Raw genomic sequence first — 22,660 nt, 5'->3', positions numbered from 1 at the left:
CAAAGATGAATAATTCATGCCCCCAAAGTGTGGTTCGGGTGGTGATAAAGATGTAAATTATATCAATAATATAAGCGGCATTATGGAATTATGTACAAAATGCTGTGGAGGTGGAGGGAACCAGTGACTAACTGTGTTGTGGGTATGGGGGGTTTTGGGGGAATACTTCCTAGAGGAGGTGACATTCGATCAAGAGAAGTAGGACTTAACTGCATGGAGAGGGTAAAAAGGGAGAGGACACGACAGCAGGAGCAAAGGCAGGGAGATGCGAGCAAATGTGTGTTCCAGAAATGGCTGGTCATTTGGTGTGGCTGGAGCACATCGGTGCTGGACAGGCATGGGATGGGAGCATGAGAGAGTGGAAACATTCGTGGGCCGAGGCCAGTTAATAAATCGGCAGGCCAAGGAATTTATCCTTTTACCAGATGACCAGATTTACACATTAGCACATTCATCCTGGCAGCAACGTGAAAGGATTGGAGAGCAAAACTAGAATCAGGAAACTATTATGAAAATAATGCAATGATCCAATCCTAAAAAGTCTGTATAGACGTGGCCAGTCAGTTAAACTTGGAGTGTTGGACTCTTAGGGTGGGGAGGGACTCTAAAGGTCGTCTAGTCCAACCATCCACTGGATGTTTGCGTCTCCTTCCTAAGGTCCTTCCCAAGGGATGGTCCAGCCAAGGCACCAGCCCTCGAGGCTTCCTTCCCACCCAGCTTCAGAGAGCCGAGATCCTCTGAGGTCTTACCTATGTGGAGCTGAGACCTCTCTGGAGCTACCACCACTACTCCTTCTTTTGCTCCTTGGGGCTTCCAGGACCAGTTCAATTCCTAATTCAGATGCAACTTTTCACAGTTTAAAACCAGCTATAGGGCCGGCCCCGTGGCTTAGCGGTTAAGTGCGCGTACTCTGCTGCTGGCGGCCCGGGTTTGGATCCCGGGCGCGCACCGACGAACCGCTTCTCCGGCCATGCTGAGGCCACGTCCCACATACAGGAACTAGAAGGATGTGCAGCTATGACATACAACTATCTACTGGGGCTTTGGGGGGAAAATAAATAAATAAAATTAGAATCGAAAGCCCAGAAATAAACCCACACATCTATGGACAGCTAATCTTTGACAAAGGAGCCAAGAACATACAATGGGGAAAAGAAAGTCTCTTCAACAAATGGTGTTGGGAAAACTGGATAGCCATATGCAAAAAAATGAAAGTAGACCCTTACCTTACACCATACACAAAAATTAACTCCAAATGGATTAAAGACTTGAATGTAAGACCTGAAACTGTGAAACTTCTAGAAGAAAACATAGGCAGTACGCTCTTTGACATCAGTCTTAGCAACATCTTCTCAAACACCACGTCTGACCGGGCAAGAGAAACAACAGAAAAAATAAACAAATGGGACTACATCAAACTAAAAAGCTTCTGCACAGCAAAGGAAACCATCAACAAAACAAAAAGACAACCTAACAATTGGGAGAAGATATTTGCAAACCATACTTCTGATAAGGGCTTAATCTCCAAAATATATAAAGAACTCATGCATCTTACCAACAAAAAAACTACCAACCCAATTAAAAAATGGGCAAAGGACCTGAACAGACATTTCTCCAAAGAAGATATACAGATGGCCAACAGACACATGAAAAGATGTTCAAAATCATTAACTATCAGGGAAATGCAAATCAAAACTACAATGAGATATCACCTGACGCCCGTCAGAATGGCTATAATTAACAAGACAGGAAACAACATGTGTTGGAGAGGATGTGGAGAGAAGGGAACTCTCATACACTGCTGGTGGGAGTGCAAACTGGTGCAGCCACTATGGAAAACAGTATGGAGATTCCTTAAAAAATCAAGGATAGAACTACCATATGATCCAGCCATCCCACTGCTGGGTATTTATCCAAAGAACTTGAAAACACCAATTTGTAAAGGTACATGCACCCCTGTGTTCATTGCAGCGTTATTCACAATAGCCAAGACTTGGAAGCAACCTAAGTGCCCATCAAGGGACGAATGGATAAAGAAGCTGTGGTATATATACACAATGGAATACTGCTCAGCCATAAGAAACGATGAAATCCAGCCATTTGTGACATCATGGATGGACATTGAGGGTATAATGCAAAGTGAAATAAGTCAGAGGGAGAAGGTCAAATACTGCATGATTTCCTTCATTAAGTAGTAGATAATAACAACAATAAACAAACACATAGGGACAGAGATTGGATTGGTGGTTACCAGAGGGGAAGGGGGGAGGGAGGAGGGTGAAAGGGATAATTCGGTACATGTGTGTGGTGATGGGTTGTAATTAGTATTTTGGTGGTGAACATGATGTAATCTATGCAGAAATAGAAGTACAATGATGTACACCTGAAATTTTTACAATGTTATAAACCAATGTTACTGCAATAAACAAAAAATTAAACTGGAAAAAAAAATAAATAAATAAATAAATAAAACCAGCTATAATTCAGCGAGCACCTTCTGTGTGCCAGGCAAGCCTGCCGGGCACATAATCCCCATTTCCAGATTGGAACCTGGGCTCATTGGCCGTGTGACCTGCTGAGATCTGGTCACTGACCCAATTAACTGGCAGCACCAGGATTAAAACCCAAAGCGGTCTGATTCTGGAGCCCTGGACCCTTGGAAATAGCTATCAATTTAACTTGACACACATTTATTTAGCACGTACCCTCATGAAAGCCCCTGCCCTGGGTATCATAGGAGGTGAATAATGGTTAATGAGTTCCAGGGCTCCTCATCCCAGTGATTCGGACAGTGGAGTCGACACCCAAGCATCATGATAATGTGTACTTGGCTTTGGCCTGCAGCCTGGCTGTCCCAGAAGAGGAGAGTGATTTATGTTTGGCCCATTGCATAGGCCTGGTTCCTGCTGGTAGCACTGGGGCAAGCCCAATTCAGGAGCTACCCCAAGGAGTCTGTGTCTGGGAAAGAAGGTCTGTATCCCGGGAGGATACAGGAGGAGGATATACCTAGAAAGGTGGAAGGTGTGAGACCAGTGTATATAATCAGATGGTATGTATAATCAGATTTCAGTAAAGCGAAGCTTCAACCTGGATGCGTCCCAGTGATGAGCAGAGAGGAACAGAGCAAGACTGAGAGGCTGGAAAGCTGGAAGCAGAATGAGAACAGTAAGGAACTGCTGGGAAAAGCCATCCAGAACCAAGCCTGTGCACTGAGCGTGTATGCAGGAGCTCCCCCTTCAGGCAGCTTGTGGTATTGCTACAGTTGTGGCTGGAGGACTTACAGGAAATGGACAGGACTGACAAAATGAGGTTTTTGTTAGCAGATTTACCTTCCTAGTTGTGTTTTTCTTTTTTTTTTTTTAAGTTTATTTATTTATTTATCCCCCCAAAGCCCCAGTAGACAGTTGTACGTCATAGTTGCACACCCTTCTAGTTGCTGTATGTGGGATTCGGCCTCAGCATGGCTGGAGAAGTGGTGCGTCGGTGCGCGCCTGGGATCCGAACCCAGGCCGCCAGCATCAGAGCGCGTGCACTTAACTGCTAAGCCACGGGGCCAGCCCTAGTTGTGTTTTTCTTAATCTGATCTTTAAATTGGTAACAACTTAGACTGGATGTGTTAGATGGCTGATGTACGTGAAGATGCCTGAATGTAAATCTTCCATGTAATTGTACTTCTTCGCCTATTACCCCTTGTATCCTCTCAGTGGCCCTGTGAGGAAGGACCAGTGGGCATTATCCTCGCTCTTCAGATGAGAGAGGGATCTAAGGGTTAGGTAGACATCTTTGTCTCGTCCGCTCACCATGCACCCAGCTTCCATTCAGCACCAGCGCCCACACCCCAGCTGAATCTGGACACCCTTGCCAGCCCACATCCCTCCATCTCAGAGAAATCCTTCTCCTGACCTGCCCAGGCTCATCCCTGGATGAGATTTGCTTTGGTTCCTCTGTTGGTAATTACTCTGCCTGCCCTGGGGCTGGCCCCAGAACTCAACCCCTTTGCTAGCTGGTTGAGAGAGAGAGACTATAAGAATTCTCCTGAGAGGATTGAACGGGTTGTGGTGGGTGGGGAGGGGACACGTCTAGTCCCCTTCCATCTCGCCAGATAATCAGCCCTGACTATTTTGTGCAGAAGGAGAGGGTCTCCCTGGAGTACTGACCTGTACAAGGAGGCTTTTCCTAGAAAGCACCAAAGTCCAGCTTAATAAATAGCCCTTTTGGATTCTTTTTTATTAAAATCACAAGCTTCCTTCCTGGCTTCTGTCATCTCTCACTTCCAGACTCAGCAAAATGTAAAATTGGTAACATTTAGTCCGAGAATTGCACATATGTTGTCTTCTCATGCGTGTGGAGAGCCCATAAATCGGCTAAATGGCCAAATGGTTGTTTTGTGTAGGCACCAAAACTGCCTCTTTTCCTCCTTGATTTTTAAGGCTCTCTGGGGATTTCTCTTTTCTTTCCTTCGTTTCTCCATGTTGCTTTTTTATTTTTATTTTTCCTGGGAAATCCTATCCCCTGCCTTTTCAAAGGACCCCCTCCCCTCATTCTACATAGTGACATTCCCTTTTTTTTTTATTATCCTAGTTAGTCTTGGCCTTTCCGGCAATCTGAGACTGATGATGTTTCTCTGTTCAACACTTATGACCAATCTAACTCCGAAAAGGATTTGAGCTAGACTCACAGTATGAATTAGATACAAAAGAACCACAAAACAAGGGTAACAATACAAAAAAAACATGTCGTTAACACTAAGGAAGACCACTGTACCAGAAAATCTCTCCTAAGGTTTGTTACTGCAATTGAGCACAAAATTTAGCTTTGAGTTTCCTAACCTCCAAGGCAAACAGGGAAACATGCATTATAAAGCTCTCATCATTTAGTTTAAACACACACACGACATAATCTTTACAAAAAACTGTTCACAAAAGGATCTTTTCTGACTTGAGCAAGTTCAATCCAGGGCTGATATTCCGAGACCTGTCTGGTGATCTGAATCACCTGTGGAGCTTTTAAAAACAAACTATAACAGAGTCTAGGGGTACGTCTCAGGAAATCACTGGAGTGTGCCGGGAACAGTCAGGGTCTTTTTGAGTCACATGATCACATTTATAAACAGTAGCATTCATAAAAATGCCCGGGGGGAGTAGGGAGGGTGTACGGGAATCATGACCTTTTCCTACCTAAGGGGATCTTAGAGTTCATATGGCCCAGTGTTCTCACTTCACTGATGAACTGAGGCTTCTCAGTGTTCACTGACTCAGTCAGTGCCACACTGGTCTTGGGAGCAGCGACATAATAATGACTAAGCACGTGGACTGTGGATTCTGGCAGACTTGGGATCAAACCCCAGCTCTGCCCCAGTGTCTGTGGTATCCTATATAAATTACTGAATCTTGCTAAGCCTCAGTTGCTTATCTGTAAAATGGGATGATAATAATAATTCCCTTCCAAGGTCGTTTTTATAATTAAATGAAATAGCATACATTTAAGCTTTTTGCACAGAACCTGAAACATCATAAGCACTCAAGAAATGGTGGATGCTATAAAATCCTGATGATGCAGATCGTGATGATGGAAAAATTAGGTCAAAAATTCCAGTTGCCTCATATCTCCTGCAGCCCTCTTTCTACTGCCTCATTCTACCAGGATTCCCATCTGAAATTATACTGACCTGAAGGACATCCCTTAGAACTGCGCTGTCCAATAGGGTAGCTGCTAACCATATGTGGCTTTTTAAAGTTCAATTCATTAAAATTGAATAGAATTAGAAGTTGAGCTCCTCGGCGGCACTAGCCACATTCTAAGTGCTCAGTAGGCACATGTGGTTTGTGGCTCTTGCATTGGACAGAAAAGATATAGAATATTCCCGTCATAGCTGAAAGTTCTATTGGAAGCTGCCTTTATGGCTTTTTCTCCCCTTAACTTCATTATGTCAGTATTTTTATTCTTTATTTATTTATTTCAAAAGATCATACTATTATTTTAAGCTAGAAAAAAAGGTTCTGTGATCTCTGAAGTATACTGGTGAGGACTCTTGAGGCCCACAGAGCCTTCTGCAAACATGCTTCTGACTCAAAGCATGAGTCATTGCATGGCGGCCCAAGAAGACCCAGGAGTCAGCTGCCTTAAGTCTGTGTTTTGATAAGTACGGTTCTGATTGATCAGGGCTGGAGTATGAATTTAATCCGTCCTGTCCTACTGTCAAATGCAGGGTAATGTGTGTTCAAAGGGTTTATTACAAGGGAACTAGAATATCGTTTTCTCAAAGCCACAGCCCAGTGGCAAAGACACCAAGGACAGCAGAGGGGGAAGCTCTAGAGCATGCTCAGCCTCTCCTTTTTTGGATGGAAAAAAGAGATTCTGCACCATGTTTTGAAATTGATCTGTTAATGGAATATTATTCAGCCGTGAGAAAGAGGGAAATCCTGCCATTTGCAACAACATGGATGTACCTTGAGGGCATTATGCTAAGGGAAATAAGTCAGACAGAGAAAGACAAATGCTGTGTGATCTCACTTATATGGAATCTAAAAAAGCTGAACTCATAGAAAAGAGTTGATTGGTGGTTACCAGGGGCTGGAGAGTGGGGGAAATGGGGGGATGTCATTCAAAGGGTACAAACTTCCAGCTATAAGATGAATAAGTTCTGGGGATCTAATGTACAACATGGTGACTATAGTTAACAATACTGTATTATATACTTGAAAGTTGTTAAGAAAGTAAATCTTAAATGTTCTTACCATAAAAAAGAAATAGTAATTATGTGAGGTGATGAAAGTGTAACTAACCCTACTGCGGTAATCATTTTGCAGTATATATAAGTGTATCAGATCATCACACTGAACACCTTACCCTTACACAATGTTATGTCCATTATACCTCACTAAAGCTGGAATAAAATAGCTAAAATAAAATAAAATTGATCTGTTAATTTTAAATTTAAAGTTTCTCCTTGCAAGAGAACTTTTGCAAGGATAAAGACTTTGAGATATGTTTCTGATTCCAAGAGCATCTGTATTGTTATTTTTATTGGTTGGGTTAATTATGATAAATGCAAAGCCATTGTCAGTAAATTTTCACAAGGTTGATGTGCAAACTCAACTTCCTGTGACATAGTTTATACCTTTAAATGAACAACAATTCATTGTAGCAAATATTTTAATAAATGTAGTTTCTAGAGACAAATATAGTCTCAAGGTTACAGGTTCACAGTCTTTAGAAGATAACTGTTAAAAGGAAAGGTTTTTGTCTTTTTTTGGTAAACAGAAAGAAACTCAAATCCATGGTGACACAATAAAGGAAAAATAGATATTTGACTTAAATGTTATGGGAACTGAGAGGAGTGTCACTTAGAATTAGATTTGGTTATGAGAGACAAAAATCCTAAATAGCAGGTATTTAAACAAGATAGTTTATTTCTCATATAAACAAAGTCTGGAAGTAAGAATCTAGGGCAGGTATGGCTACTTAAGCAATTGTCAGAAATCCAGATCCTCCTTCTATCTTTTTGCTCTGCCATCATCAGCATATGACTTTCACCTCATGGTCCAATTTGGCTGCTTGAGTGCCAGCCATTGTGTCTACATTCTTGCCAGCAGAATGGAAGAAGACCAGAGAAAGTCAGGCCTCCTCCCTTTAGAGACCTTCCTAGAAGTCTAACAAGAAATTTCTGTTTATATCATTGTAAGAACCAGTCTCCTAGCTGCAAGGGAGGCTGAAAAATGTATGCTAGGTGGTCATGAGCCCAGCTAAAGATTGGGGGTTTTATTACTAAGGAAGTAGAGGAGAACACATGAGGGACACCCAGCAGTCTCCGCCAGAGTATAAAAATATTTTCCATTAACTTTCTAAACAAATGGTTATGGGGAACCCATTGTTTTGCATTCTCAGAGGTATTTTTGTCAATCTATTCATAATGTTTCTTTTCAAATACTTTTCAAGATTTTGTGTTTTTCAACTGCAATTCTGAGGAAAAATTAAAGTTTTAGGAGTTTATAGTTTTATTCCAGAAGTTACAAGGCCCTGCATCGTCCTTCCCTCTCTCTATCCAGTGTTATCTCCTACCAACCCGCCTCCATGTCAGCTCCAATCACACCAAGCTGAGTTCCTCCAAAGCACTCTGCCCCAGCCTGCCTCTGGGCCTTTGCACATGCTGTAGCCTCTGCCTGGAAATGACAGGATGCATGGCTACTAGCCCTGGCTCTGGGTCCAGCTGCCTGCATGTGTATCCCAGTACTGCTGCTTATAACTCTGTACCCTTAGGCAAGTTACATAACTTCACTGTGCTCCGTTTCATTATCTGTAGAATGAAGATAATAATAGTACCTACTTTATGGTTCTTGTCATTATCAAATGAGCCAATGAAAGAAAAACGCTCAGCACCATGCCTGGCATTTAGGAGCCCTCAATAATAGCTAACTTTTTTGAGCGTTTACTATGTGCTAAGCACCTTGCAGATATTCTCTCACTTAATCTTCACAACAACCCTGTTGGGTGACCTTACTACTTCTCCTGTTTTACATATGAGGAAACTGAGGCACAGAGCAGTTAGGTAAATTGCCCACAGTCCCACAGCTAGGAGGTGATGGAGCCTGGACTCAAATGTAGGGCCTTCTATCTCTGGGGTGCATGCCCTTTCCAGCGCACCAGCACCAGATCTGAAGGCGCGCTGAGTTTCCTTTGTAAGGCCGTGTGCTGCCTTGTGCAGACTTTTATGAGAATCCTTTTGGAGGCAGGGGCAGGCCCAGATGACCCCTGAAAGCCCATCCCTGGCCTTTGCCTCTTGGCCTTGACCTTTTAGACTTCCCGAGCCACTGCTCCCAGGATATGAAGCTGTGCGGCCTCTGCCACCTCCCGGATGTCTATCTTTTGTGCCCAAGGCTGCAGGAAAGGTTTTGCAGCAGCCCCGAACAGAGCCTGTGGCTTCCCCACTTCTGCAGCCACGGCTCCCCTCCCAGGGCCATTTATATCCTAGGCCCCATCATCATTCCACCCACTTGAGATCAGCTTCCCACCACAGAGGCCTCTGTGCCCCTCAGCCAGGCCCGTCTGTGGTGCAGCCAGCAGCCTAGGCAGGAGAAGGGCGGGCTGCTCTGCTGATCCCTGCATCGTGTATGAGGAAGGACCTCGGGCCTGCCAAGCATCCTGCAGCTCAGAGCTGGCATTCTCTAGACCTGAGGCTCTCAGCCTTTGATGGGCATCAGAAACCCCTGCAGAACGGAGTAGATGCAGATGCCAAGTGTAGTGGGCTGAATAATGGCCCCCCAAAATATCAGGTCCTAATCCCTGCAACCTATGAATGTTATTTTATAAAGAAAAAATGTCTTTGCAGATCTTGGTTAAGGATCTTGACTGGGGAGATTATCCCAGATTATCTGGGTGGGCCATAAATCCAGTCACATGTCCTTATAAGAGAGAGAGAGATTTGACACACACAGAAGAGGAAAAGGGATGTAAACACAGAGGCAGAGAGGGCAGTGACGTGGGTGCAAGCCAAGGAACGCTGGCAACCACCAAAAGCTGGAAGAGATGAGGAGCGGGCTCTCCCCTAGATCCTCTGAAGGGAGCACAGCCCTGCTGGCACCTTGATTTTGGACTTCTGGCCTCCAGCACTCTGAGAGAAGACATTTCTGTTGTATTAAGCCACCAAGTTTGTGGGAGTTTGTTACAGCAGCCACAGGAAACTAATACACCCAGCAAATGGGCTAGAACCTTGGAATATGCATTTTAATCAATTCCCCTGGGTGATTTTGAGTCCCCCCTACAAAGATGGAGAAGTAGACAGAGACCTAGACTGCAACTCCAGGAGGACTGTGAATTCTCACACTCCGTCATTTTTGCTCCTCTCCTATTCAAATTGGGCGAGACGGGAGCACGTCGAATGCTTAAATGCTGATGGGAAAGTAGAGACAGGAGGTGGAGGTTGAGTTATGGGACTGCAGGGAGATAAATGATGGAGGCACGTCCCCAGGGAAGCAGAGCGGGGGATGGGTGGAGGAGGAATCCTTCCTGTCCGGCATGGGAGCAGGAGACGAAGGCTGGAGATGTGCAGCTGGTTGTCCGCAGGGAGGAGACTGTTATTCGTGTATCATTTTTGCTCTGCCTGGACCTCAGCACTCCATTTACAACCCTCCAGCTCTCTAAGTCACCTTCTTCAGAATGTGACAGGAAAGCCAAAGAAGGTTCCGTGGTCAGTCACATGCACCTGCTGGCACCATTAGCAGAAATCACCTCCTCACCCTGTACCCCGTGGCACCTGCCCCATTTCAGGGCATTTATATAATCACCCGTTAATGGGACTGACTTGCACACTGCAAGGGACTTGTTCTTCTGGTGTGAAACGACTTATTCTTCCCTAAAAGCATTGACCCTACCCACGATGCCTTGTTTCACACTTCCCAAGCAGCGTGTGTGTGCACTCGGGGTGTCAGGAAGGGGTCCTCCGAGTATCCAGCCCCGGAGCTTCCTCCCTGCCCCGGCCGATCATGTATGACGGTGAAGGGGCAGAATCAGTGTAGAAAGGGGAGGCTGCATGGCTGCAAACAGTTAAGTCCTCTTGCACCTGTTGGAGGTGCGTATGAGTCAGGGTTCTCCAGAGAAACAGAACCAAAAGGATGTGTGTATGACCCAGGCAAGAGTTGATGTTGCAGCTTGAATCCAAAGGCATTTAGCTGGCAGAATTCCCTGTTCTTCGGAGGAGGTCAGTCTTTTTCTCTTACGGCCTCCAACTGATTAGATGAGGCCCACCCACCTTATGGAGGAGAATCTGCTTTACTCCAAGTCCACCGATTTAAATGTTCATCTCATCTAAAAAAATACCTTCACGGCATCCTCCAGACTAGTGTTTGACCACACATCTGGGTGTTGTGACCTAGCCAAGATGACACATAAAGTTAACCATCACAGGGTGTATTTTTTTAAGCATTTACATTCCCAGGATGATGCTAAACACTGGCGTGAATACAAAATACCTATCAGACAATGAGGTGGATGCTTGGTTCAGAACAAACTCCCCAAGACTGAAAGATTCTGTTTCATAAGATTGTTGGAAGACTAAAGGAGAATCCTAGTGGGAGGCAGACCCCACCTCCCACGATAGAGGCTGACATCAGCTGACGCTTGGTCTCCCAGCCTCCCTTGCATCTTGGCACAGGCTTGGGAACCAGGCTCAGCCAATCCGACATACCGGCCAACTTGAATCAGGAGGTCCAGGTACAAACACGGTCCTTCTTCCGTTCCACCGTCTCCCGGGCCTCCAACCACTCTTGCAGCTCTCTCACTTCTGGCCTCACTTTCTCCCTCTTAAAATAATAGAATTCACCTTCCCTGCTTTCTGGCTTCTGTCATAATACTCCCTAGGGCCTGGTTACTCAAAACGAGGTCCATAGTCTGGCAGCTGCATCATCACCTGGGAGCTCGTTAGAAATGCAGAATCTCAGGGCCTGCCCCAGACCCCGACTCAGAATCTGTATATTAACAAGATCCCAGACAATTCATACGCAATTAATGTTTGAGAAGCACGGATCTAGAACACACGGCTTGGCTCCTCCCACTCCAAGCTGTCCGCAGGAACCACCCTCGTGGGCAGTCCGACCACACTTTGCACAATAGGGCTGTCACTATAGTAACCAGCCATGGCCACCTCTGGCCTCTGCCATCTTGCTAGCTTTGGTGCCACCAATCCAGTGAGATCCCAGTGAATATTGCTATAGAAACCAGCACTGGGTATAGTCTACCATCAATGTTGCTGCTTTTCCTTCATTCTCTGTATCTCTGGAATTATGAGCTTCCTAAACCACAGTCAAACATCTAAATTCCTCTCCAGACTAAGAAAGACTCAACAAATAACAAAGATGAAAAGTCAGGGCCATACAATTTATAAAGGAAAGGCATGGCAACCACAGAGGTTTCTTTTGATTTGGAAAGAGGAGCATCCCTCTGCGTCGCTCTGTGTAACAAGGCCTTTTCCTCCATCCGACGGAGAGAAGGTTGAATGATGCTGAAAACCACGTTGGTAAATAATGATGATAACATCTGCCACTTATGGAGCACTTTCTTGGTACCAGGTGCCGGGCTAAGTACATCATCCCATCCAATTCTTACAATCACCTCTGAATTAGTTTCCTGTGGCTGCTGTAAAAAATTGCTACAAATGTGGAGGCTTACACCAGCACAGATTTATTACCTTACGGTTCTGGGGGTCAGAAACACAAAATCAGGCTCAGTGAGCTCCAGTTAAGGGCCAGTTCCTTCCGGAGGCTCTCCGGGAGAATCTCTCTTGCCTTTTCTAGCTTCTGGAGGCCGCCTGCATTCCTTGGCTCATGACCCCTTTCTTGCTTTAGTCCAACTTCTGGCGTCAGTCCTCACATCTCATATGGACCTTCTTGCCTCCCTCTTCTAAGGACCCCTGTGATTGCATTTAGGACCCACCTGGATGACTCAAGATAGCCTTCTCTTCTCAAAATTCTTAACCTCATCACATGGTGCAAAGTCCATTTTGCCAGATACGGTAACATTCACAGGTTCCAGGGATTAGGCTGTGGACATCTTCGGGGGGGCCGTTGTTTAGCCAACCACACCCTCTGAGTAGGTACTGTTATTATCCCCATTTTTCTGATAAGAGAACTGAGGCAGGACAATTGGAAAACCTTGTTCGAGGTCACACAGCTAGAAGGTGAAGCTGGAATCCAACTCCTGGGCAGCCTCTCTCCAAAGCCCAAGGTTCTAACCTCTGCACTGTATGGCCTCCAAATGGCTTTCAACTCATCCACTGTGGTCACTAGGTTGAAGGAAATGAACCCAAAACTCTAAAGAGTTTGGGCCTCCAACTGAAGCTCCTCTACAGCAGACTAAAACCTCAAGGGCAGGGCAGGACTTAAGTCAACCCACAGGTGTATTCGTCAGCCAGGGTCTCCATAACAGATGAACACAGACTAGGTGGATGACCAAAAGAAATTTATTTTCTCACAGTGCTGGGGGCTGGAAGTCTAAAATCAAGGTGTCGGCAGGGTTGGTTATTTCTGGCTGCCCTGGTTGCCTCTTTTCACACGGTCTCTCCTCTGTGCACACACGCCCCTGCTGTCTCTCTGTGTCCTAATCTCCTCTTCTTACAGGGACACTGGTCATACTGAATTAGAGCCCACCCTACTGGCCTCACTTTAATACAGTTACATTCTGAGGCACTGGGGGTTAGGGCTTCCACATATGAATTTGGGGGGACACAGTTTAGCCCATATGAACAGATATTGTCTCTGACCTCAGGAACAAGGCAGTTTAGGTGTCTGAGATGAATTCCAGAGCCCTATGGATGCCCTCACTCCCGGCTTTAATCCTTGGTCCACGTTCTTCACCCCTGTGTCCCCCTCCTCACCTGCCCTGACCCCATCAATATCCTGGCTCCGTGACTATATTAGTTTCCTGTGGCTGCTGTGACAAATTACCTCACACTTCGTGGGTTAAAACAACACACATTTATTTTCTTACAGTTCTGGAGGTCAGTAGTTTAAAATCAGTTTCACTGGGCTGCTATCAAGGTGTCAACAGGGCTGTTTTCTTCCAGGGGCTCTGAGGGAAGAATCCATTTCCTCACCTTTTCCAGCTTCTAGAGCTGCATTCCATGCATTCCTTGGCTCGTGGTCCTTTCCTCCATCTTTGAAGCCAGGAACAGAGCATCCTGCTTCAGTATCATCTGTGTCAAATCACTGTTTCCCTCCTATAAGGACCCTTGTGATAGCATTTAGGGCCCACGTGGATAATCCAAGATACTCTTCCCTTCTCAAGATCCATAACTGAATCCCATCTGCAGAGTCTCTTTGGCCATCAACATTCATAGGTTTCAGGGAATAGGACCTGATATCTTTGGGGGCCATTCCTCAGCCTACCATAGTGATCCTTCCTTACACATGTCCTGGCCACTCCATCTGCACTGGAGGGACAAATAGGAGATGATGCATATGAAAGCCCTTGGTGAGATGTAAATATGTTTTCTGCCTCAGGGCCTTTGCACTGTCTGTTACTGCTGCCTGGACTGTCCATTCCTCTACACACACATTCACATATGGCTGATTCCTACACATCTTTGAGGTTTTATCACCTTCTCAGGGAGGCCTTCCCACCAGCCCACCTCAACCCTGCTTAGTCTCTATCTCAGCACCCTGGCACCTATCACAATTTGTAATTTCTTTATTACTTGTTGGTTTATGTTTCTTATCTATCTCCCTGTTAGATCGTTAGCTCTAGGAGGGCAGGGACCTGGTGAGTCCTGTTCTCCGTTCTATCCTCAGCCCCTGAGAGTGTGCCTGCAATATGGGTGCTCCCTAAAGCATTGTTGGGTGAATAAATGACGTTAAGAGATGATACTGCCTCAGTTACCCACCCTTGGCCGGGTTTGGGTTTTATCCTTGAAGGTACTGCCTCTGGGTACACCTGTGGCTCAGTATTTCCCAAATCCAGCCATGACCTCTTTGTGGAAGGGTCTTATCTCCTAATCTCTCCAAAGCTTTCTGTCCCCATCACCAGGACCCTCATGTGCTTCCCATCTTCCCTGCTCCACACGCTAGCCCCTTCCTCAGCCCCCAGGCAGCTGGCTATTTTAATCGAATCAAAGAATTCTGGATTAGGAAGGAACCAAATAGACCAAGGGTTGGCCAACTATGACCCACCATCTGATGTTGTGACTAAAGTATTCTTGGAATGCAGCCATGTTCTTTCATTTATGTATTGTGTGTGGCGTCTTTCTCACTACAATGGCAGAGTTGAGTAGTCGAATAGAGACAGCAGGACCCATAAAGCCTAACATATTTACTCTCTGGTCCTTTACAGAAAAGGTTTGCTGACCCCTGAAATAGACCATCTGATCCAAATCTACCCACTTTACAGATGAACACACTGAGAGCCAAAACATTTACAGACCAGAGCCAGAGTCCTCCTATGAGCTACTGGCAGATTCAGGACAGGAGTTCAGTTCTGCAGAATCCTAAACAGGCTTCTCCCACAAATCATACCATCCCCTTTACACCCAGCCCCTCCCCAGTGACACTCCCTTTCAGTTCTGGGTGGTCACCCTCATCACCAGCTCTCTCTTCTCTGTCAGAGAGGCCCCACATGTCTGTTCTCCATCTCTTGCTTGAATCTGGGCCCAACAACCTTCCTGAGCTCACTTACCCTCCTGACCCCAGAAGAAGCCCATCTATGCTTTCTCTTCCCTTCTAGAACCTCTGGTCCCACCCCCACAGACCTTCTCTTTGAACACCACAGCAAAGATTTCCATGGCCACTGCCCTGTTTGAGTTGACCGTGTTCCCCTCTGTTCACCTCAGGCCACCCGGTCGGGGGTTATCAAACCTGGCTTGCTCCAGAATCCCAGAGGAGCTTATTTAGAATGCAGATGGCCGGGGCCCCACCCCAACCTGTTGAACCAAAACTCTGGGGGTGAAGTCAGGGCCTTGGCCATTTTCACATACTCCCTCCCGTGATCCTGATGTTGAACATGGTCTCAGAACCACTTCGCTAAGCCAGAAGGTCCTCAAGCTTCCTCTAGGTTTTAGTCACTACAGACAACTTCAGAACAAAGTCCGCGGCCAGGAGAACATTGTTCTCTTAAAAAATATATAAGGTGATTGCAATCTTTTTTCCCCTCACCCTCTCCTTAACACAAGGCCCTAGAATTCTTTCCCATCTCCGACTCCTCCAAAAGAAACATCACAAATAACACTACTTTTTCCCTCCGAGTAGACAAGATAAGAAGATTTTTAAATGAGTTGCTGGCAAAGAATTCATGAGCTTATAAACTATTGCGGTCACAGTGACGGAAAAAAAGGCAATGTTGAAAGGAGAGAATAGGTATGTAGAAAATTCCAGAGGAGGCTGGAATCCTGGGGTTCAAGGTTTCTTATTCTGGTGCTCACCAGCTGTCTTGGTAAAGGTGTTATTCTGAAGGCGGCAGGGTCTCTTTTTCTCCTCTTCTGTATTCATGAGGAGCTGGCGGGCGTGCCCTGGGCCTCGCATCTAACAGGAAAGACAGCAGCCGAAGGGCAGTCTGTGATGGAGACCCCGCCCCCCCCGCCCCCCCCCCCCCCCCCCCCCCCCCCCCGGCACGGGGAGTTGTGGGCTGTGCTGGGGGCACTGAGCAAAGGGAAGGCAGGACAGGGGGTGGGGGTGCTGCCTCTGAAAAACAACCCAGAGGGGAGCTCTCTGAGCACTCCGGGCTAGTGACGGAGACATGGTGACAAAAATAAGTCCTGCTCACCTGAGACAGTAGAATCCAATTCAATTTCAAGTCAGTGTGTGTTTATTGAGTGCCTGATTCAGTTTAGGTGATGGAGAGAAGGAGAGAATGAGCACGACAGCCTAAGCAGCAGGCTGATTCAGGCAGAAATTCCCTGGGAGTCTGCCCCACAGGTCCATGGGTCCAGAAACTCGATTTTATCCGTTTCACCCTGTAAGAAATTGGTAAATCTCAGTCTGTTTCATAAACAAATATTGATTAAGTGCTTACAGCCTGCCAGGCACTGTCCTGGGGCTGGGGCTGGATCAGGGAACCTAGCAGTCCCAGTCCCCTGCCCCCGTCCCCATTCTAATGGGACATCGACAGCGCATAAGGCCAACAGGTGGGCTCTACTGCGGGAGGGGTCCATGTGGGGTGGAGTCATCAAAAGAAATGTGTAGGTGGGATTCGAACTATGGTTTGAAGGTTAAGTGGGGTATAGATTTTTAAAGGGCTGGAAGCCTTACAGACAGAGAACTGAGCTGCATGAGCAGGACTGAACATGGCGTGCCGTCAAAGGTCCATGACCAGATCAGATTCCCTGGGGTAACAAGTGCATGCTGGGTAACAGAGTGCATGCTGGGAAGTTGGAGAGGAGAATGTGTCACATGGGGTTGCAGCATATGGGCTGTGAAGTCAAATGACTCCGGTCTGACTCCCAGCTCTCATACCTACCAACCGCGTGATCCAGGGCACATTACTTAACCTCAGTGAACTTCATTCTCCTGATCTAGAAAATGGACATAATCATAAACTAGCCTGTAGGTTGGTCCTAAGCATTTAGATGAGATCATGAATGGGGATTAACTGAGATTAATGTAAAAGGCTTAGCTGTTGAATATTAACATTGGAGAAATAGATTGTTCTCTAGGAAAACTGGAACCTGCCACCAAAAATGTGGTGGGAAGCTCATGATATCTGCATACTGAAGGGTTTGCTGCCCTGTAAACCCTCTGTTTACCACCCTCTTCTCACTCCCATGGCAGCCCTGCTGGCCTGAATGGCAGCTCCAGAGCTAGGGTGAGGCAAGAGAGGCGCCTAGAACACATCTGCATGACCTGGCCTCCTTAAATTTTTTAACCTAGGTGCCCCACTTGCCTCATCCTAGTCGCTGGCCCTGCTGAATGGTAGGACACCTTTTTGAGCGACACAGTATGTTTCTCAAAGTGTGGTCCTTGATCTGTCTAAATCGGAATCATAGGAGCTGCTTATTAAAGTTATATCCACGTACCCTATGCAATCAGCATCTCTGGAGATAAGGCCGGGGAATCTGCATTTACACACACACACACACACACACACACACACACACACACACACACACACACACACACACAAACGCTTGGGTAATTCCCGGGCCCTTGGCCCTCTAATAATACTTCAGAGCAGAAGTTCTCTGAGTGTGGCCCCCAGCCCAGCAGCAGCAGCAGCAGCCAGGAACTCATTAGAAATGCAAATTATTGGCCGCCTCCCCTGATCTACTGAATCAGACACCTTGGGGGTGGGGCCCAGCAATCTGTATTTTAGCAAGCCCTCCAGATAATTCTGACGCACATTAAGTTCACATGGGGGAGGTGTTAAAAGCCACCAATGTTCAGCCCCACTCTAGACGAATTAAATCAGAATTCCTGGGATAGGACTCTGGTATCAATATATTTCAAAAGCTCCTCCCCTCCTCCCATAATCCTAATGTGAGGACAGAGTTTATCATTATCACTGGAAGAAACAGGAAGATGGCACAAATGTATTATACTTAGAAAGTAATAGGTCAGCCATAGGCATTGTCTCAGTTAATTCTTGCAACAAGCTGGACCCGTGCTGTGATCTCATTAGCATGTGGGGAGCCTGAGGCCCCCCGATTTTGGGGGCTGTGGCCAAGGCGCCAGGGACCCCACTTTGCTGGCTGTGATTGGGCTGCTGCAGGCCTGGCTCTCCGGGAAGGCCGCCTGTTGACTTGGCTCTCTCTCTCCGCGCCTTTTCCAGGTGCAAATGCCTGTTGGCAGCAGGGTGCTTGGGCAGAGCTGAGGCCTGGAAGAGCTCCAGAAGGATGACAGGGAGCAGGCTGGGGATGGGGAGGGGGACTTGGAGGGCACCCCAGGAGTGGGCCCAGCGTGGAGAGCCCCAAATACTAATAACCCAAGGCGTTTGGGGGAAGTTTCTACTCAGCACCAGACTGTGTGCTTGGCGCTTTAAGTGAGTCATCTCGTTCCTGTCCACATGATCTCTGAGGGAGAGAATACTAGCAGAACAGTCACAACGTATCCGTTCACAGTGACACTCACTACCCCGTTTTACAGATGAGGAAACTGAGGCCCAAAGACTCGGGAGAGCCCGCCCCGAGGTCCCCGGTGCGCTCGGGATGTCTGCAAAGGCTGTCCCACCACTCCGGGATTCAGAGGCAGGGTCTCCAGGGAAAGCGGGGTGCGGGTAGGGAGGGGGGGGATCGGCGACGAGCAGGGGGTGGGGCCGAGCCGCAGCCCCCGCGCCGGGCGCCCTAACGCGTCTCCGCGTCTCCCCGCTGCAGGCCCTTCCTCGTGCTGCCGCCGCTGATGGAGTGGATCCGGGTGGCCGTGGCGCACGCCGGCCACCGCCGCAGCTTCTCCATGGACAGCGACGACGTCCGCCAGGCGGCCCGGCTGCTGCTGCCCGGCGTGGACTGCGAGCCGCGCCAGCTCAGGTAGGGCCGGCGGGCCGGGCTGGGGGGCGGGCCGGGCGCAGGAGGGGCGCCCTTCCCGGCACAGCCCCAGCCCGCGCCGGGGAGGGACGGCCGGCCGCCGGCAGTCCGCGGGCTCCGGGCCGGTCGCATCCACCCCTCCGAGCCGAGTCCCGCCCGGACGCGCCGAGCGCACGTTGCCGTCACCGAGCTTGGGGCTCCGCTGGTTTCAAGACGCACGCGGGCTTAACACTAAGCAGGGCCCTCGAGTTCCAGGGATGGAGGGCAGGAGCGAGTGGGAATGCTCCGACTCTGATTACAAGACATCCGTGTGCCTTGTTTCTACTCATATTCTTTCTGTTAATATTCTCTCTCTCTCTCTCTCTCTCTCTCTCTCTCTCTCTCTCTCTCTGTCTCCCACACACGCGCTCTCTCTTCCTCTGTCTCCCCCTCTCTCCCTCTTTCCACAAGAAGTAAATTGTGGTCTTCCTGTGGTTTTCTAACAAAACTTTGCAGAGTAAAATTTCTAGCTGGGTAAGAGCGCCCCTCTGCATTTTCACATGCATGGGGATGGAGTGACGCGCTCTCAATTCCTCACACCTGTGTCCAGGTCTCTCCTCCATCAGGGTGGGAATTATCATGGGCCGTTCAGGACCCCCATGCAAGGGGCTCATTTTTATCCAAAGCGAAAGAAATAAAACAACTCACTCAGCTGAGTTCAAAAACTGGCTCTAAATGCAAAAAGCACAGAAACTCAGAGGGATGCGTGTGTCTGTGTGTGTGCGCGTGCGCGTGCGCGCACCTCCCTGACTCCCTGCGATGTTTTCCGGATGGTCATTGTCACCCTTTCCAAATCCCCACTGCCCACCTAATGAGAAACTGTCCTTCCTCTAAAGTTCATCTAGTACAATCATGTGGCCAGGGTGCAGAGATTTCCACCCTTCCAGGATCTGATTGGGAGTCTGCAGGGAAATGGAGGGTTTGCAGTATAAACAGAGCCCACTGAAGGCCTGGAATTGCCCCTCAGCCCAAGAACATGCAGGGGGCTGATCGAAGTCATCATTGCTCGCATTTATTGAGTGCTTACCATATGCTGGGCACTGTTCTAAGTGCTTTACACAGATTAATTAATATCTGATATTCCCCAAACCCTATGAAGTGGGTACTGTTATTATGCCCACTTTACAGATAAGGAAACTGAAGCACAGATAGGTTAAGTAACATGCCCAAGATCATGGGACTGGTAAGTGGTGGAGCCAGGGTATGAATTCAGGCAGCCCAGACCCCCAGGCCCATAGGTCTAACCATTGAGTTGTACTATCCTCAGGTTTCTCTCTAGGCAGTTTCTGGCTGTGCCACCATCCCTTACTCCTTGTCACCTAGAGTAACAGCAGGTCTCAGGGAGAGGCTAGGGAGCAGCCATTTATTGAGCACCTACTATGTGCCAGTTATCAATTGCAACAAGAGATTTACTTTAATCTCTGAAGCAGCCTCCTGAGGTTAGCATAATCTTCCCATTTTACAGATTAGGAAGCTGGTGGTGGACAGCTTGCAGGTTGAGGTGCCAGCAGTGAGATCCTTGTGGCTCGTACTCTGAAGCCCATCCTCTGCCCACCAGACCCTCCTGCTTACTGTTTCCTGGTGTGGCCCCCTACCTGTAGGCTCGCTGCCACCACCCCTGCTCACTGTCCCCAGCTCCACCCTGGGATGACCTTGAGACTCCAGCTCTCCTCAGTGCAGGAAGCTTGAGGCTGCTGGTGCCAGGGAAAGTAAGATGCTTCCTTACCTCTTGTTGACAAAGCACTCCTTGTTTGTCATGCTCTCAGGAGACCCCACAGCGTAAAGGTTAGGAGCCTGGGCCAAATCCCACCACCACAGTTAAGGTTGTGCAACCTTGGGCAAGCTAGCTAACCTCTCTGGACCTTAGTTTTCCCACCCGTAAAATGAACATAATAGTAGCAGCCCCCCTCAGAGGTTGGTGCAAGCCCACAGTAGGGTCATGACAATGCCGGAAAGGAAGGAAGTGCTCACGACATTGTTGTTATTAGCTAGCATCGCCCCAGGTCTCTCCTATTCCTGAAATGGTAATGGAGGCTCATCCCCAGGTATTGCTTGATAATTCTTAACGGCTTTTAACACTTTCTCATGTGAGCCTCCAAACAAACACTGTTGTTATCCAGGAAAGTGGCACCGTGCCATTTTACAGAGGAAGAAATCAAGGCCCAGCAAGACTAGGTTACTCTCACAACATCACACAGATATTAAGTGAGAGTTGAGAGCCAGGTATCAAACCCAGACACTCAGAGATATAACCAGTTTTTCTGGTCCCCAACCCAAGACCTAGACTCAGCGCTCTTGGAGGATGCTCATAACTGTCTTCCAGACGCTTCTATTTCTTATCGTGATTCCATAGACTGAACATGAGCCTCAAGGACCGCTGTCCATCTCTATGCCCCTCTTCCAGCACGAAGCGTTTACTGCATGGTCTGGTGACAAGTGTGTGTCATTCACACCACTTGTGTGGTGTGTCACTGTGTGACAGTCACACCAAGGAAGTTCAATTTCAGCGTCCGTCCGGCGTGAGGCCTCAGCCCTGGCATTCGGGATGTGCCTGTGATGTCCTGACGGCCACAATGACGGTTCAGAGCAGAAAAACAGAAGAAGCCAGTTCCATTTGAGTCTCTAGGCTATTTTCAGTCCTTTATCTCTCAATTCTTGACTCATTTGTCTCCAGAATGATGATTTGTGTGTCAAAAACACACTAATTGATTGTTCCAGCAAAATTTTCATCAAGTTTGGAAATCATTTTCAAAGAGAAAACTAAATTGTAGTATTTCATTAGCTTTCCTAAATAATAAGCATAAGACTTACAAGTTCCATTAACTAGACTAAATTCAGTACATGAAAGGATGAACCAGTTTTTCGGGGTTTTTTTTTTTTTTTTTGGTGAGGAAAATTAGCCCTGAGCTAACATCCATTGCCAATCCTCCTCTTTTTTGCTGAGGAAGACTGGCCCTAGGCTGACATCCATGTCCATCTTCCTCTACTTTATATGTGGGAGGGCATCACGGCCTGGCTTGATGAACAGTGCATAGGTCCGTGCCTGGGATCCAAACCTGCGAACCCTGGGCCACTGAAGCAGAACACATGAACTTAACCATTACGCCACTGGGCCAGCCCCATGAACCAGTTTTTTTGAAAAAAGATTACCTTTTTTTCAGTCTAGGCAACATATACATCTATACATATATTTTCCAATTTCATTTAATGTGACGTGAAGTAGGGATTACTATCTCCAATTTGCAAGTAACAGCATCAAGGAAGTCTTGTTCATTCAGATAGCCAACAAATAGATATTGGACACCTACTCTGCACCTGCACCAACAGTCTTTGTGGTGTGCCGTCCCCAACAATTATGCAAGGCTGACTTTTTTATCCCATTTTACAGAGAGGAAGGCTGAGGCTCATTGAGGTTCTGGAACTGGTCCAAGGTCACACAGCTACTGTGAGGCAGATGAGGTCTAGAATGGAGGACTTGGTGAGTGGAGGTAAAAATAGTCTCCTTGTCTTTCTACCTGTGCAGACATTCATCTTCTGCATTGCCGGCCAGGCTCCTAGTTCTGAGTCAGTCCGAGCTGAGCTGCCCTCTCTAAATAAACAGCCCTAGAGAAGTGGGGACAGTTTGGCATTCTGACAAATGCAGGAACTTGGGATATGGTCTTGGTGGCTAGAGTGTCAGTGACTATT

General features: G+C 47.3%; 1 protein-coding gene across 2 annotated transcripts in view; it reads left to right on the top strand.

Annotated features, from left to right (window-relative positions):
• The window catches only part of ABTB3 (ankyrin repeat and BTB domain containing 3), a 305,101-nt gene that overhangs the window by 213,394 nt on the left and 69,047 nt on the right, over positions 1-22,660 (top strand). For both annotated transcript variants that reach the window (XM_058568493.1, XM_058568492.1), the window contains exon 4: positions 18,785-18,937. In XM_058568493.1, coding sequence (XP_058424476.1) covers positions 18,785-18,937 — 153 coding nt within the window. The remainder of the gene's footprint in view (positions 1-18,784; positions 18,938-22,660) is intronic.

The sequence above is a fragment of the Diceros bicornis genome, chromosome 25 (genome assembly GCF_020826845.1).
Source record: "Diceros bicornis minor isolate mBicDic1 chromosome 25, mDicBic1.mat.cur, whole genome shotgun sequence".
Taxonomy (NCBI): domain Eukaryota; kingdom Metazoa; phylum Chordata; class Mammalia; order Perissodactyla; family Rhinocerotidae; genus Diceros; species Diceros bicornis.
The sequence above is the reverse complement of the archived record's forward strand: the minus strand, read 5'-3'. Positions and strand labels throughout refer to the sequence as shown.